Source organism: Bubalus bubalis, chromosome 20 (genome assembly GCF_019923935.1).
Source record: "Bubalus bubalis isolate 160015118507 breed Murrah chromosome 20, NDDB_SH_1, whole genome shotgun sequence".
NCBI classification, from domain to species: Eukaryota; Metazoa; Chordata; class Mammalia; order Artiodactyla; family Bovidae; genus Bubalus; species Bubalus bubalis.
Genome location: NC_059176.1, coordinates 22088142 through 22106327, shown reverse-complemented (window position 1 = coordinate 22106327; position 18186 = coordinate 22088142). Strand labels below are relative to the sequence as shown.

At 44.4% G+C, this 18186-nt stretch overlaps 1 protein-coding gene across 3 annotated transcripts in view; it reads left to right on the top strand.

The window, feature by feature from the left end:
• The first annotated feature begins 872 nt into the window (after positions 1 to 872).
• The window catches only part of SSTR1 (somatostatin receptor 1), a 29822-nt gene continuing 12508 nt past the window's right edge, over positions 873 to 18186 (top strand). The window contains exons 1-2 of one of the 3 annotated variants that reach the window (XM_006059554.4): positions 889 to 1307; positions 2125 to 5659. In XM_006059554.4, the coding sequence (XP_006059616.1) occupies positions 2192 to 3256 (1065 nt within the window). In that variant the 5' untranslated portion in view covers positions 889 to 1307; positions 2125 to 2191 and the 3' untranslated portion in view covers positions 3257 to 5659. Of the gene's footprint in view, positions 1308 to 2083; positions 5660 to 18186 lie in introns of those variants that run through there. The other 2 variants (XR_006546782.2, XM_006059553.4) reach the window with 2 other exon arrangements.

Genomic DNA, 18186 nt, shown 5'->3' with positions numbered 1-18186 from the left:
TTTGAGGAGCACTTAGTTTTGAGAACTAAAACATATATGCAAATGATACCTGTATAAAGCGAGGGGAAAATAGAAATTATACTTTTTTTTTCCTTCCAATTTCTGCATTCCACATTGGCACAAATATCCTTGATGAGGAGTTTAGTTTCTGTTTACATTTGCCTCTGCTTATTGTAAACGGTACTGAGGGAAGGGATGATGAGACTCACGAGACAGTGGGTGCTTCCTGGTCGAGAGGAAGAACTCACAAAAACTGGACACAAAGCTAAATCTTGAAAGAGCCCCCGCAGCACTGGGATGCTGCAGGTCAATTTTCCTAGGAACCCACATGATTCAGACAAGGACTTACGGGGATCTTGAAAAGAACTGGCGAGTTGGAGTGATTCTTTTTTGGACTGAAAGAATTGGAAAGCCCAAGGGAACCCAGATTAGGGATAGTGGGAAGTCCTAACAGATCGTTAAAAGTCATGATAAATGAACTTTTTTTTGTTCGTTTAGTAACTGTGCAGTTCCTAAATAAAGTCAGCGAGCTTTAGGCGTGCCTACATCGATTTCTGTCTCTTAAAGGTTTAGGAACGTAAACAGCAGCCGGGGCACACATCCAGGGGGCTCAAAAAAGGCTGAAATCTTAGGTATTTCACGGAAAGTCTTGAACAAGGTCCGTCCTCCTGCTGTTACTGGAGTTGGTGACAGGTCCGATCACCTGCACGGCCGGACCCCGACTGGCACCCCCGCTCTCCCAGGCCTTCACACTCTCCTCCCCCGGGGCCCGCCGACTCTGCAGGGTACAAAGTACAGCAGGGACGCGGGCGGAGCCTTTCCAGGCGGCGCAGCCGTATCTATCCCCAGCGAACACCTAGATGGATTTTCAATACCGCGCCTGGCACGTTTGGATGGGGGAGGGCGGGAGAACGGTTAGGCTCCGGCTCCTCCGCTCCCAGCAGCGCGTCCTCCTTTCGGCAGTCGCTGTTGCTCGGCAGACGCAGGGGGCTCTGGGCACTACCAGCTGTATTAAGAGATTCGCAGTGGGTTTTCTCCGGGCCCCGGAACACTCCCGCCCGCCAAGAGCTGCCTGCGGGGTTATAAGGCAGAAGCCCCTAAACGCAAGGTTGCGGTCCTTCCGCCTCCTCGCGCTCGCGGCTTAGGGTCAGTTTCCGCGACTCTTCAGAGTCTGAGTGGGCGCCTGTGCTGGGGTCCCGCCCCAAGAAAGGAGAGGGACCGCACGGAACACGTCACCGCGCTTACCAGACCGAACAGGCACTTTGCACGGGCCAGCTGCGCGTCGGTCTGGAGACAGCGCGCCCTGGGTAAGGAATTCCGCAGCGGGTCTGAGGGGAAGGGCAGGCGGGGGCGGTGCGGGGTGGGGGGCGGTGGCTAGGGCTCCGGACGATTGGATCCGCGTGGAGTTGGGGGTCCCTCAGGGCGGGGCGGCAACTGAGGGAAACTGAGATGAACTCCAGACATCATCTGTGCCTAAGGTCGGCTTCACGCTTTGCTTTGGCTAGGAGCCCGGTGGGATGGGACAGCATCTACAGCTTTGTTCCCCACCCACCCTCCAGGAAAGCGGAGGCACCCCCCAGGTCTCCCTGAAGGATGGGTAAAGGGGAACCCCGGAAGGAGCTGCTCTAGTCGACTGGAGCTCAAAACTGGGAAGGAAAATTGGGCGAAGGGTGATAAGACACCTCTATCGCCTACCTTCCTCGCTTTCTCCGCCCCCCGCCCCCCTCCCTTTTCGTAGCTGCTGACGCGCTGGTGGTGTCTATTAATCATTCGCCAGCCCACAGCCGCGGCAGTTAATGGCTGTGCAGCTCCGGGCTCCAGTCTCCCGGCCTCCCCTCTCCACGCTCGCGTGTGCCCAGGCGCCCAGGAGCGGCGAGCGGCTGCGCACCGGCAGTTGCCGGGCGATGCGCTCCGCCGGCAGCGGTGGAGCTGCGCTTCCTGCAGTCGCTGAGCGCTTCCCCCAGGCGCCGGGTGACTGCGAGCTGCGGGCGGACCGCCGGGGTGCCGAGTGAGGGCGCCAGCGGCGGGGGTCGCCCGGAGAACGTCCTAGCCCCGGCAGCCCCACCGGCCCTCATCAGCTGAGATGTTCCCCAATGGCACCGCCTCCTCTCCCTCCTCTCCTAGCCCCAGCCCAGGCAGCTGTGGCGAAGGCGGCGGCAGCAGGGGCCCCGGGGCCGGCGCTGCAGACGGGATGGAAGAACCGGGGCGAAACGCGTCCCAGAACGGGACCTTGAGCGAGGGCCAGGGCAGCGCTATCCTCATCTCTTTCATCTACTCCGTGGTGTGCCTGGTGGGGCTCTGTGGGAACTCCATGGTCATCTATGTGATCCTGCGCTACGCCAAGATGAAGACGGCCACCAACATCTACATCCTCAACCTGGCCATCGCCGATGAGCTGCTCATGCTCAGCGTGCCCTTCCTGGTCACCTCCACATTGCTTCGCCACTGGCCCTTCGGCGCGCTACTCTGCCGCCTCGTGCTCAGCGTGGACGCAGTCAACATGTTCACCAGCATCTACTGTCTGACTGTGCTTAGCGTGGACCGCTACGTGGCCGTGGTGCACCCCATCAAGGCCGCACGCTACCGCCGGCCCACCGTGGCCAAGGTGGTGAATCTGGGCGTGTGGGTGCTGTCGCTGCTCGTCATTCTGCCCATCGTGGTCTTCTCGCGCACGGCGGCCAACAGCGACGGCACGGTGGCCTGCAACATGCTCATGCCCGAGCCCGCCCAGCGCTGGCTGGTGGGCTTCGTGTTGTACACTTTCCTCATGGGCTTCCTGCTGCCCGTAGGGGCCATCTGCTTGTGCTACGTGCTCATCATCGCCAAAATGCGCATGGTGGCTCTCAAGGCCGGCTGGCAGCAGCGCAAGCGCTCGGAGCGCAAGATCACCCTGATGGTGATGATGGTGGTGATGGTGTTTGTCATCTGCTGGATGCCTTTCTATGTGGTGCAGCTAGTCAACGTGTTCGCGGAGCAGGACGACGCCACGGTGAGCCAGCTGTCGGTCATCCTCGGTTACGCCAATAGCTGCGCCAACCCCATCCTCTACGGCTTCCTTTCAGACAACTTCAAGCGCTCTTTCCAGCGCATCCTTTGCCTCAGCTGGATGGACAACGCCGCCGAGGAGCCGGTCGACTACTACGCCACGGCCCTCAAGAGCCGCGCTTACAGCGTGGAGGACTTCCAGCCCGAAAACCTGGAGTCCGGCGGCGTCTTCCGTAATGGCACCTGCACGTCCAGGATCACGACCCTCTGAGCCCCGGGTCCGAGCCGGGGGGCCTTGAGCCCAGAGAAGGGGAGGATGAGGAGAAAGGGAGGCCAGATGCGAGAGGCGAAAGGACCCCAGGCGTCGGGGTGCGAGAATAAAAGTGGGGCCTTTGGGCCCACTGTGCGCTTCGGGTGGAAGACCCGGGAAAGGCGCGAGACAACGTGGACCCGGAGCTTTGTTTATAAGCTGGAAGACTAGCGGGCCCCTCTTCCGCTTCTTCCTCCCCTGCGCTTGTATTTTTGCATCCCTCTATGCTCCCCCCGCCCAAGGCAATTTCGGTCTTTCTTTCCGCCAGGTCCTGCAGGTGCAGGTGGTGAACTTAGAAACGTCTCCAACTCGGCCCGACTCTCAGCCCCGCCAGCCGTTGTTTCTGTTTAAGCTGAGCCACGGTTACCGCCACAGGTTTCCCTCGGGAAAACCCAGCTCGCCCTCAGCCGCGCCCTGCGGCGCCCCTCGCTCGCCAGGTTTCTGCCTGATGCCCCTAGCGGAGTCTGGCGAACCCTCGCTCTCCCTCTCCGCAGCCCTCTTTTCAGGGAACTCGGACTGGAGAAGGATCTAGGCAGCGGGTCTTTCCTCTCACTCTCGAGTGAAGGAAGGTGCGCGCATCCCATCCCCAAACCTACCCCCGACTCCCCATCCACCCAGAGCGGAGCCAGGTGCTTAGTAAAATCGGTCCCGCGCTTCGAACCCCAGGCATTCTGCGATCCTATCCAGACCCCCTCTTTGGAGCAAAAAGGAGCTGAGAACAAGTGACTAGGGGTTTTAAAAAAGATTCCGGGGTTTGATGGGGGAGGAAGGCTTTAATGGAAGTCACCCTCCCGCCTGGTTCACAAAGGGCGCTTTTGGTTTCAAAGACCAAGCGCAGGGGGACTTCCGGGGCCAGGCGGGACAGGGTGCGCTTGCCTCGGGGGACGCCCGGGAGCGTGGGGGCAGCTCCACTCGGCCTTCTCCCTCACCCTAGCTCCTGGAGGTGCCCATCCAAGAGTCGCAACAGGCACCGGGCGGAGACCTCGGGTGATGCCTTCCCAGTCTCGGCCCATCCCGACCGTGTCACCGCCACCTACAGGCTAGACGGTGCGGCCTGCCCGACCCCTGAGGGCTGCTGCCTTTCAAGCGGTGCCTAATAAGTTATTCTCTTGCTTAACATATTTATTTATTTATTTATTTGTGGTGTTTGAAAACTGTGGTCTCTGCTTTCCTTTTCTCTACTTGCCCTAGCCCAGGGCCTTTTCTTCAGGATATTGGCGGTGGGGCCGGCCCGGAGGTGGCAGGGGACCCCCAAGGTCCCCTCAAAACCTCTCCTTTTTGCTAGGCCCTCTTCTCTGATTCTTTCCTCTAGCCTTTCTGTTTTGGCTTGTCGTCAGTGAAGTTTGCAGAGTTGTTCCTACTTTTCTTATGTAGTCTCTTGTTTTAAATAATGTGGTTTAGCCTCCTCCCACGCAGAGTGGAAAGTCTCAGCTTTCAACATCGCCCTACATATGATTTGAATATATGTATATATATGTATATATATACATATATTCAAATCAAAATAGACTCACATACTAGATACATTTATCTTGCTCCCTTGTCATAAGTCCATGAAGCAGTTGCCAAACACAGTCACTAACAGTGACAGGTGTGAGACTGGCTAGAATACTTTTAGATATGAGGGTTCAAATATCCTCCCCTCAAACTTGGAACTCCACAGCCTGATTCAGACAGACTTTAGCAGGCACTGAGGATGTCCTTGCTTATGTACCTGCTGCTTCTAGGTTCACAGCATAGGTGATTCTAACATACAATCTAGGTAATACTGGCACTTCTTTTGAAGACATTGAAAGTAAATTAATTTGTGTTTGTGTTTTATCTGACCAACTTCATTGGAAGCCTGAGCAGGGCAAAGACCAATAATTTTACTTCTTTGTATTACCTGGGTTGCTTTAGATTGCTGGCTTCTACATAGTAGGCATTAAATACATGTTTGTGACTGTTTCAGTAAACCAGAGTGTATTACAACACTCAGGAGTTCTCAACATCTGGGGTTCTCAGGTTCCTTCATCAACATGATACACAATGGTTGAAAATCACTATGGAAAGACGTTTTGTGTATATTTGCTTCAAGAACATTGTGCTTTCCTGAAAGCAGTAACCAGGAGTTACAATGTCCTTTAAAGTTTTATTTAATGAACAAATATGCTTTTGGTCATAAATTTGAAAGTTTAGATCTGTCATTTAAAAATCATGCATATTATTACTCCTTTGGAAAATAGATTTTTAATAGTTAAGGACAGTGAAATTTACAAATAAACGTCTTGATCATTATCCTCTTCCGAGGACACAAATCTAGTGCTCTTAACCTGTTTCCATTGTAATATTAACTAAATAAACAAATGTATTATGTTGTTGCAAGTTGTCTGACTTTGCAATTTGAATCTTCCTGTTTCAACAGATTACTTCAAGACACACACATATTGGCTTAGTTGCTCTATGTTTCATTTAGATATTAAAACGTAAGATTTCTGATTACCTTTGGAATTTTTACCAAGATTGTGGTTATAACTTTACCTATTTTTTGAAGTCTGTTAGTTCTGAGAAAGAAAAAAACTGAGTCAGTATGAATAGGAAAAAGTGTACTTCTTCCCCTATGGTTGCACTCTCTGTGGTTTGCTGTGGTTACCAGACGAACTAGATGATATTACAATCTCTCACAGATTAAACTACTGGCTGCCCTCATTTATGACCTCAGACTTTGCTGTGGGAGTAAGTAATTGCTAATTTACATCCCAGGGAAAGGTAGTGGAAAGGGAAAAAAGTGATGTCCTAAAGATGTTGCAAAGGGCAATGGATAAAGGAAATACAAAAAATCAGATCTCAACTTAAAAGAAGAAAGATGTTTTTAAATATTTTTAATTGTGGAAAAGGCACACAATAGAAAACATACTTTCTTAACCATATTTAACTGGACCATTCTGATGGCATCATGTTGTAATGCAACTCTCACCATCATCCATCTCACCTTCCTAAATGGCAATCCTGTCCCCATTAAACACTAACTCCTCAACCCCCCTTCCCACCCACCCCCATCCTCTGGCCCATTGCATCTACTGATGGACTTCCCAACTCTATGAATTTGACTATTCTAGGTACCTTGTGTAAGTGGAATCAAACAGTATTTGTCTCACCTAATGTATACTGGAGTGCATTTTTAAGGTGACCTAATACATGTCTTACAAACAGATTGTACCACTCCTTCCCTGCCCCCACCCATGCTATACAGTAGGCCCTCACCAGCCATCTACTTCATAGCAATCCCACTCCTGGGCATATACCTGGAGAAAACCATAATTCCAAAAGATACGTGCCCCTCAGTGTTCATTGCAACACTATTTACAATAGCCAGGACATGGAAACAACCTAAATGTCCATCAGCAGAGGAATGGATAAAGAAGATGTGGTACATATACACAATGGAATATTACTCAGCCATAAAAAGGAATGAAATTGTGCCATATGCAGAGACGTGGATGGACCTAGAGATTGTCATACAGAGTGAAGTAAGTAAAAAAGAGAAAACTAGCATATAGTAATGCATCTATGTGGAGTCTAGAAAAATGGTACAGAAAGACATATTTTGTGCTTTTTTCAGTGATGGCCGTTTCCATCCCTGGAAGAATTTAAGAAGGTACTAAAGGAGTTTTGTTTTTTTTTAAACATTTTATTTTCACAGCAAAATAAGGGAAAAGGAGTATTTTCCAAGCAGTGATTCCAGAACCAGGGTCGGGGGATTGTGGGCTTCAAATACCTTCAACTGCCTTGTAACTCTAGGCTTTATAGTTCTACACATAATCTCAGTATGATTTAAAATAGCTGAACTGTTGCTTTTTCATTATTTTTAAAAGCTATAGCAAGGTGGCAAATTGAACTCATAACTCCGATGTGCAGAGAAAACATTCTGTTCTTTGTTTTAATTCATCTGACCATCCAAGCCCCTTCCAGCCGGTTAGCTGGGAGGAAAAATTAAATAACTGTTCAAACATCCAGCTGAGCTGATAATTTAGCCATTTTCAGATAATTTCAAAATTTTATTTAAACATGTTTCAATAGTCTCTTCGCTGGGTTCCCTTTCCTTTTTTGTTATCTTAAAAGTGGCTTTAGAGTGAACTGGGAGAGGCTTCATGTCCTAATGGAGGAGGGAATGAGGTGGGGTCCTTGGGAAAGGGGTCCTGTCTGCCCTTTGATCTCTGGGAAGAGGGCATTTGTCCACTGGGATGATCCTGGTTGCAGTTTGTTTCAATCTGCAGCTTCCAGAGCCTGTGATCTGACTTCTCACCTTGGCGAGGGTCATGCTTCAACTCCTTTGGGCTACAGCCCTCTCAGGGTCTTAGGGGTCCTCATATAGCCTCCCAGTCTGGGGTCTCTGCCAAGACTCTGCCTCTGCCAAGCAGTGACCTGGCCTTGCCACAGCAGGCAGCCTCTTGATGAGCCTCTTGGCTCAGTGACCAGAGGGAATCCAGTGGCTCTAGACTGGTGACCCTCAGGATCTCCTTGGGCTGGTAAATTTTTCTGTGGCTCTGTCTCAGGTCTTTTGCATTTCTCCTGACAAAGGTCAACCTCACTCATTAAAAACATTCCATACACCCTGCCTCCCTGTTACATTAGACAAAGAGCATAGGACTTGAGTCCTTTAGATTGATTAGCCTTTGATGTGTTGCTAAGACTAAAGGACTCAAGTCCTATGCTTTTCCTCTAGTGTAATAGGGATGCAGTTAGTTTTAGCCTGTGATGGCTTCCCAGGTGGTTGGAGTGGTAAAGAATCTGCCTGCCAATGCAGGAGATGTGGGTTTCATCCCTGGGTTGGGCAAATCCCCTGGAGTAGGAAATGGCAACCCACTTTAGTATTTTTGCCTGGAAAATTCCATGGACAGGGGAGCCTGGCAGCTGCAGTTCATGGGGTCGCAAAGAGTCGGACGTGACTGAGCGACTGAGCATGCACACATTGCTATATTGAGGCAGGAGAAAAAGAATTTGGCAAATCTCTGTGCAACCCCCACCCCTACAGCCTCCTCTTACTTCTAAGCCTTTTCGCATGGCCTAGAAGTTGGTGATGAGCCTCACCTCAGGGTGAGACACGGCAATGAAACATGATTTATGGAGGAACATAAAATGTATCAGTTTAATGTCCCTGCTGTCTCTTACTGGGGACCTCAGTGTTCTCAGGGTGGAATGTCTGAGGTCATCTTCTCCCACAATACCCCAAGATAGGATCACATTTGAAAATCTTTGATGCCTCATCCAATTTAATGGTGACGATCAAAAAATGCTGAATGTATAGTTTGGGCTTGAGAAATAAAAAAGCAAGGAATTTTCCTGGAGAACAATATAGAAAATACATTTTAAAAAATTGTGATATATTCCCAGTTTATTTTAAACAACTAATAGAGATGACATACTCATATCAGTGTTTGAAAAAACGCTTCATTAGAAGGGTTATGTGTTGCAAATCTTATCTTGCTCATCCCTTCTTTATTCCAGCGTGCCACATCAGACAGGTTAGGTCTTTAATTGTTATGACTGATAGGCAATCACATAATTGTTACAGTGGTGTGTGCTTTAAAAACAAGGTACCACAAAGCTGCTCTCTTGTTGCACCATACACCTCTGAGCTCATAAGAACCTCTTCCACATACTCAGATGAGTATCTTGCTTTTCACTGAACACATTTCATTTGTTGGTGTTAAAAGAAGGCAGAGAGGTTCAGGATTGCTACATGGCTTCCAAGAGCGAGGCAAGTACTGAGATAATGTTGTAAGTGATTATTTACTGCTTTGCTGACTATCTAGAGATGGGGTAAGTGTACTTCTGGAAGCAAAATCCAGCTACTGATTTTACCCATAAGAAAAAGGATAATGTTTCTGCAATGACGATATAGTTGAGAAAGCCTGTGAACAGAAGCAACCAGTTCAAACAAAAATATCAAAACACCTGCTTGTCAAACTGTTGGGTGGAGAAAAACATCATTGCAAAAGGAGTTACAGCTTTTAAAAGCCCTTTGGTAAAACATTCACTTTGATGATGAACTTAACTATTGTCAAAACATATATCAAATGCAATCTTCTTGGCCTAAAGCTGGAAATATTATACTTATTTAAGGCTGAGATTACAGGCATGCTTCTAAAATTCTTTGGAATAATAATGAGCTTAAAACTCTAAAAATAAATACCTCTTTAAGCCAGACTGATTCAAGTCTTCTGTTTTGATTGGACAAAAAATAGAAAAGAAAAGGAGAAATAGGGAATGCCATCAGCTACCACATTATCTCTGCAGTAGAATTGGACTCTATGCCCCTCCTCAGCACCTACATGCCCAGACCAGACACATATGATGACCTCCAGTGCTCCCAGCCTTAAAAATTTAAGAAAGACTTACCATGTATCAGAGTCCACTTGGAAGAAGACATACGATGGAGACGCTGTAGAATAGCATGTACAGAAAAAGTTCTGACTTTCACAATAATATCTGTATCACAAGACAACTAATACTTCATTTAAAGAGGGAGAGAAAAAAATTCTAAGACATCATAGCAAACAGGAAAATATTTTACAATAACACATGTGACTGGCAAGACTCTTCTAGGAAAGGTTGTCCAAATATTGATGAACAGTAACTCTCAATAGTGTTCTGTCTCTATAACCCTTGAACAATTCATTAATCTAGCTAATATTATTAGCAGTGGCAAAATGTCTATTCAAAGTCAATAATTAAGTTAAACATCCTCCTTCATGTCCAGTGAACCACTGTGGCTAGCAAATCAAGCAGATGTCTACACGTCTTTTGCAATAGACTCTCAGGTCTCCTTCTATATAAACTCTGTGTGGAATCTGAACTTAAACACACACAGCCTAATTAATGAAGCCAAAAGAAATTTCTTAGGGAATAATTGGTGAAACAGAGCTTCAAACCTCTGCCCACCACCTCCTTTTCATTTTTAAGTTCCCATTTCTTAATGCTTCTCCCTTCAGCCTAGTACTCTTTTTTCTGACTTTCCTCACCTCTCCCAATAGAGCTTTTCTCAGAAAAGGATTTCTTTTGATTTGTAGTTTACCTCACTGACAAGGCTTCGGGTGTTCTTTTCCAGAAGCAAGGGTTTTTAATAAGGACGTAGTATCAGAAGGTCAGGCAGCCAGCTGTATCCTTGAAATTACATCTGTTTCCAAAGCAAACATTTCTTAACAAGTGGCCCACAGCCCTGCATCAGAATCACCCAAGAACTTATGAAAATGCATATTCTCTAAGCTCTATGTTAGAGACCTTGATTCATTAGGTCTGGGATGAACCTTGGTATTTCTAAAGTACTTAAAAGTGTGGGAACTACCAGTTTAACTGCTAAGAGCATGGAGTTTGCCATCAGCGGCTGTAGCTCTGCTTTCTTCATTGGGTGATGATGGGCAAGGTAATCTCCATACTCAGATTGTGCTCATCTGTAAGATCAGGACGATAATACCTCCTTTACCTGATATCATGAGACAACCCATGTTGAATGCCAACCCGGAATGAAAACCTAACTAGCTCACATGACTGAAAATTCTTAACGAAGAACTCATGGTGTACTTGATCTGTAACTCGGTGCAATATATTTTCTTTCAGTTTCCTTTTCTCATCTCTGACTTTCACAATCTTGGCTCTATTCTCAGATTGGCTATTCCTGTGTAATTACAGACAGCTGCAGAAAACTGAAATGATATTTTTCCAGGTTCAAATTTCAGGGGAAAGAGTAAAAATGATTCTCCCTGATTAGACTCAGATCATTTATCTGTTGAGAGGCATGCCTCCATGTGTCCCTCACCCTCCGTGTTCCTTGCTGGGTATGCAAGAATACGAGGCGCTGACCAATTTTTACCTAGATTATTTCTCAGAGTTTTGTTTTTAGCAAGCAATCTTGAGTAAAGGCAAAGAGAAGGCTCGATTACTGCTTACTACAATTCGATGGTTTCCCCAAGATCAGTGTTCCTCATCTGTGACCCAGGCCCATCACTTCACAGCATCCATTTGGGCTCACACTGCCTCACCCCCGTGATAATCAAGGACAGATGAACTATTGCTAATCATGTTGCTCACCGGCTGTACCCTGAGTTATAATGTTCTCTGTCTCTGACCCAGAAATCTTGTGTCTTCTGCTGGCCTCTATGAAATAGCAACAGAACAACTTACTAACTTGTAAGTAGAATAAAATAAAATTCCAGATCCTGATAGTATCTACCACTGCACCCATTAGCTGGGCCTGGGTGATACACTCTACTTTTGGAGCTGGGAGTGTCCCTCACAGAAGAGGGAGGGACAACGGGACAGATCTCAAGAAGAAAAGTTGTATACAATTACCCCAAGTAGATGACGAAAGATACGTTATGTGGCAAAAATAAAATTAAATAAAAATCGACAGCTGTCTAGCACAGATTTAGGAGCCAGATATGTGTGTGTGCATGTATCAGATAGCATATTAAAAAGCAGAGATAGCACTTGGCTGACAAGCATCTGTATAGTCAAAGCTATGGTTTTTCCACCTCTGCTTCCCAGGTGGCAATTGTGGTAAAGAACCCACCTGCCAACGCAGGAGACTGAAGAGATTCGGGTTCAATCCCTGGGTGGGGAAGATCCCCTGGAGGAGAGCATGGCAATCTACTCCAGTATTATTACCTGGAAAATCCTATGGAGAGAGGAGCCTGATGGGCTGCAGTCCATGGGGTGGGCAAGAGTCGGACCCAACTGAAGCTGACTTGGCACACACGCATGGTTTTTCCAGTAGTCATGTACAGACTTGGTGAGAGTTGGACCATAAAGATGGCAGGATGCCAAAGAATTGATGCTTTTGAACTGTGGTGCTGGAGAAGACTCTTGAGAGTCCCTTGGATTGCAAGGAGATCCAACCAGTCCATCCTAAAGGAAATTAGTCCTGAATATTTATTGGAAGGACTGGTGCTGAATCTAAAGCTCCAATAGTTTGGCCACCTGATGCAAAGAGTTGACTCATTGAAGGCAGGAGGAGAAGGGGATGACAGAGGATGAGATGGTTGGATGGCATCACTAACTCAATGGACATGAGTTTGAGCAAACTCTGGGAGATAGTGAAGGACAGGTAAGCCTGGTGTGCTGCAGTCTCCAGGGTTGCAAAGAGTTGGACACAACTGAGCAACTGAACAACAACATATATATATATATATATATATATATGGATATCAAATTCTACTATTATTATGTCGGAATGAGAAAGTAGAAAATAAGTGATTCAAGTTTTAAAATTCTTCTGTTTGACTAGTCATATATTTAAGTATTAAATACTTTAAATATACAAAACTTTACTTCATTTCTTTAAATATAAGCACATATGAAAGCTGAGCAAAATTCATTTTTATTTATGTAATGAAATGATAAGGAATACTCATCATATTATTTATTTGGGAAATTCAATATATTTCACAAGTTATACTCATGGATTCCATATGACCTCAAGAAAATTTATCACCTGTGCATCAGATCCTACATCTTGAGAATGAGAATAACTAGATAGCAATCCAGATTAGTAACAATTTATTGCCTTCCCATAAGATTAATAACATTATTTAAATATATTTTAAGATCAACTTATAAAGGCATTTTACTGTAATGCAGAGCATACAGTTAAGCATATTGAAGATTGTATTGAGATCAGGAACACATATGAATAACGGAGTGATATACAAAGGTCTGGAGGCTGGCTCAAGCTATATTCTATCATCAGCAATTGGGAAAAAGTTTGCTTTAAATACAGTTTTAGGTAATAGAAATAAGATTGCCCACCACAGCCAGAAATGGGTACCATGATTAGTAAATAATATCCAGATATTTGGATTTCCTTCTGTCTTACTGCAGCTTACAAATATATGTGTGCTACATATTTGGGGCCTGAAATACCATCATGACGATAACCAACGCCCATGAATTAAACTGACAGTTTCAGTTCCCCTCAGATTTTATAGCAGTTACATAAAACTGTCAGTGTCCAGAATTTAAAATATAGCAGCAGAGCAGGCAGGAAAGAAAAGAGAAGTAGCATTTTTTTCAGTACCTACTTTGTAAGTGACACATTTTGCCAGATGCTTTGCATGCTATCTCATTTGGTCTTCACCAAGATTCCTATTAACTGGAAATCTCTATTTCTCTTACAAAACAAATATATATATAGAGAGAAACACACCAAAAATATCCTTTTAAATGGCACAAAGATTCAATTCCACAAACTACATGGAAATGGGAAAAGTCTGACTATTGCCTCCAGTTTTACAAATCATAGTGTCCAAAATCAAACGTCAAAATGTACCACTCTACTCACAGTCTGTACCTAAGGAGAAAAAGAAATGAAATAAATTATTGGTAAATATTAAAGAACTGAATTCTCCTCACAGAGACCGTCAGATTGCCTATGAGAAACACCAGTTTCACCTCTAAGTTAAATGTGGCCATGTCAAGAACTGCTCCAAGAGAGAGCTGTGATGAAGTAGGTGGAATTAAAAATCAGAATGCCTATGTTAGAATCCTTGCTTTGAATATTAGTGGTTATGGAACTATGGGCAGGTTATCCACTCATGCCTCATATATCTTAATTTAAAAAATAGGAATAAAAACAATTTCTGTCCCCTAATGTTAGCAAAGTGACAGTCTTTTCAGCATTTTAATACACTTTAATAATCCTCATTTATATAAATATCAGAGATAATGATAGTTCAAGAACAATGAAAACAAGAAACAGTTTTCTTTTCACTTATGAAGATACACTAAACATATTCCTATTATTAGGAATTATATAATGAAGTAACATTAAAGCAATTATAAGATACATGTTAAGTTGCTTCAGTGGTGTATGACTCTTTGCAGACCCACAGACTGTAGCCTGCCAGGCTTCTCTGTCCATGGGATTCTCCAGTCAAGAATACTGGAGTGGTTTGCCATTTTCTCCTCCAGGGGATCTTCCCCACCCAGGGATTGAACCCAGATCTTTTATGTCTCCTGTGTTGGCAGGTGAGGCCCTTTACCATTAGCACCACCTGTTAATAGCCCAAATAGCTTTTAGGACATTAGTTAACAGTTGTAATTTTTTCCCTGTCTATTTAAACTGGTAAGCTGCTCCATTGTAACAAAAGTGTAAAATAATTGAAAAGCATTAAACTAAATCTTTTAATCTGGTACTCTGCCAATTTAGAGGTCATGTCATTTATCAGGATACCAATTAAATAAAATACCCTGTATTAGTCAAATGAATAGAGTCTAGTTAAGGAAACATGAGAGACTCAGGAAAAAATTCTTCCCAAATATTAAAAAGTGATTTATAAAAAAGAAAACAACTTATTTTCTTATAAATTCTTCTTGTAAATTATCTCATTGAATCCATGAGCAGAAGGAGTAGCATGCAAAACAAAAGAGGCAAATATGCAAAGCACAATTTCAAACAGCTGTGGACACTTTTAAGCTGTGGTCTGCCAAGTTTTTTTTTTTTTTTTAAATGAGTGCTCTCTCACCTGCAGCTGCATCTCTCATCTCATTTGCAAACCAAGGCTGGATCTATAAAGAATTAAATTGATGACTGCACCCATTCCAATCCTACTCCTATGGCAATACCTTCTCCAAAATGAGAATCTCTAGAATCATCACAACCAATATCCAGTTACATCCCATTTCAAAAGGAAATAAAACTGACTCCACTTGAATGTATATTCAAGCTTTCCTATCATTTGTTTTCTAGCAAAAAGCACTGGGAAAACCAAGGAGATGAATTTGGTAAGCCAAGTGACGAATTCTTACAAAGATGGTGAGTAGCACGAGGAGAGATAAAGTCAGCCAGGATTTGCTTGGGCAAGACCTAAATCTTGACCTCTCTTCCTAAAGCTCTGATGGCGGGAACCTGATTTCTCAGTTGTATTCCATTAGTCAGTCTGCGGAGAAGGCAATGGCAACCCACTCCAGTACTCTTGCCTGGAAATTCCCATGGACGGAGGAGCCTGGTAGGCTGCAGCCCATGGGGTCGCACAGAGTCGGACACAACTGAAGCGACTTAGCAGCAGCAGTCAGCCTACAGGTTCCCTCTGGGCCATTCATCTTGGATTCCTCAGAGCCTAGCCTGCCATCTGAACGGTCACAGGACCCAGCATTAGGAGCTGGAGTTGTGAAGCTCATCCATTTAATAGCTCGGGTAAATGACTTCATATCTTCACCTTAGCTGTAGTTTCCTCATCTGTACAACAGGGGAAATATTAATAAAAGAACATACATCATAGGGTTTTTATAGAGATTAAATAAATGAATATTTGTAGAGTACTCAGAATAAGACTTGGCACATAGTGAGTTTTCTAAGCGTTCAGCAAAATATCATTACATTAAATTGATGGATATATTAAGACAATGTAAAGTCTTAAAGTCACTGATTTTGGTAATCAGGGCCATTACTTAAATCTTAAGGGTTTCTTTTAGTCTTCTGGACTCTCACTGACCAACCATCCCCCCCCTTTTTTTTTTCCTTTTTAAATCATTTTTTTAATACAAGGTTTTTTTTTTGTTTTTTTTTTTTTTTTGTTTTTAAGCTGCATCAGGCCTTAGTTGTGGCACATGGAATCTTTGTTGTGTCACGCGGGACCTTTCACTGTGGTACTTGGGGTTAGTTGCCCCACAGCATGTGGGACCTTAGTTCCCTGACCAGGGATTGAATCCACATCCCCTGCATTGCAAGGCAGATTCTTAACCACTAGACCACCAACGAAGTCCCTCAACCATCTTTTCTAAAGTGCAAGTGATGACTGGCTTATTATGAATTCCCTGATCCTAAGCATGCTGGCTTCCTAATGGGAGATAATAACAATGGTTCCTGAACCTGGCTGCATAGCGAGCACACTTAATACTTTGAAAACCATACATTCCTAATGCCCAGTTTAGGAAACTTGAAAATAAAGCCCAAGCATCATTTGGAAACAAGGTTTCTGATACAGGTGGTTTCACTAACTGGTATTGAATCTCAACTACAGATTTAAAAGACTTCATAAAGGAAAGTGTTGTATTTCCAGTGAAGAAATTTAAGGTGCAGTGATCAGCCTCTCAGAGAAGGCAATGGCACCCCACTCCAGTACTCTAGCCAGGAAGGTCCCATAGACGGAGGAGCTTGGTAGGCTGCAGTCCACGGGATTGCTAGGAGTCAGACACGACTGAGAGACTTCACTTTCACTTTCCTGCATTGGAGAAGGAAATGGCAACCCACTCCAGTATTCTTGCCTGGAGAATCCCAGGGAAGGGAGAGCCGGGTGGGCTGCCGTCTATGGGGTCGCACAGAGTCGGACACGACTGAAGCGACTTAGCAGCAGCAGCAGCAGCAGCAGATCAGCCTCTAAGGGGTGGAGGTATATTTTGTAATATGGGACCTTCTCTAGTCCTTCAAATTGTACCACACCATCATCAGAATTGCCTGGCACTCCAGTGGCTCTTTAGAAGCCTTCTGTAACTCTTCTAAGTACAAGAGCATTGTTGCCAACCCCTCTTTTACTGGTATCCTTTTCAAATGTGATGGGAAATATTCATCCTGACATTCTTCCTGCAAGACACTTCTCTTCATGGGAACCCAGTGTTGTAAATGTGTAAATTTCTGTAGCTCCCTTGGGTCTTGGTTTGTGCCTCAGCAGTTATTTAAATCAGGAAAAGAAGAAGAAGAATACATAACATTCTTAATCATAACCTTTTCTACTGCATCGTCCTCTAGTTCTCTCACATGATTAGCATATACAATACAAAATCCCTGAGCAAATGGAGACTATGTGTCTTCAATACTTTAGCTCATTAACCATTATTAACATGGAGACGGTGCTGGGGCTTGAGGAAGCTGTGCTTGTGACTGGTAGGAATCCTGTGGTGGTGAAGACAGTGACTATTACTTCATTATCCATATTATGACTTCCTGGCTATAGTAGAAGCTGCTTCAAAGAAGTGGTTTATTAGTGTTCAGATAAAAATCATAGGGTCTCACTGGATATTTAAAGCCACGATAGAAAAAATGAAATGAAGGACTAATGACTTAGAAAAAAATCAAATGACAGATAAGACTATAAAGGGAGAGTGTAGAGGTCTACATTTAATATATCAAAACAATATTTAGCTGAGGTATAAAAGTATAACTCAACACTGAATAAAAATTCAAATAAATGTAGTATTTCATTTGTTTCCCATAAGCTGCATAACACTAGAAAAATAAACATTGACCAAATAGTGTGAAATAGAAGTCAATTTGCAAATAACTCTCTAGAAATAGGAAATCTTTTTTTTTTTTTTTGGTCAAAAATATTACAGAAAGAAAACAAGCACTTAAGAATCTGATTTAATTTATTTCTCAATTCTTTGGTAATATATAATGACTTTTTAGTACTGGAATATATTTTTTCAAAAGTCACACCTATTTACTCCTATTTATGATCATATGAGCACCGAAGAATTGATGCTTTTGAACTGTGGTGTTGGAGAAGACTCTTGAGAGTCCCTTGGACTACAAGGAGATCCAACCAGTCCATTCTGAAGGAGATCAGCCCTGGGATTTCTTTGGAAGGAATGATGCTAAAGCTGAAACTCCAGTACTTTGGCCACTTCATGTGAAGAGTTGACTCATTGGAAAAGACTCTGATGCTGGGAGGGATTGGGGGCAGGAGGAGAAGGGGATGACAGAGGATGAGATGGCTGGATGGCATCACTGACTCGATGGACATGAGTCTGAGTGAACTCCGGGAGTTGGTGATGGACAGGGAGGCCTGGCATGCTGCGATTGATGGGGTCGCAAAGACACGACTGAGCGACTGAACTGAACTGAACTGATGATCATATTTTGTCACCATTTGAAGGCTACTTCTGAGTTAGAAAATACATATTTTAATATTATGTCC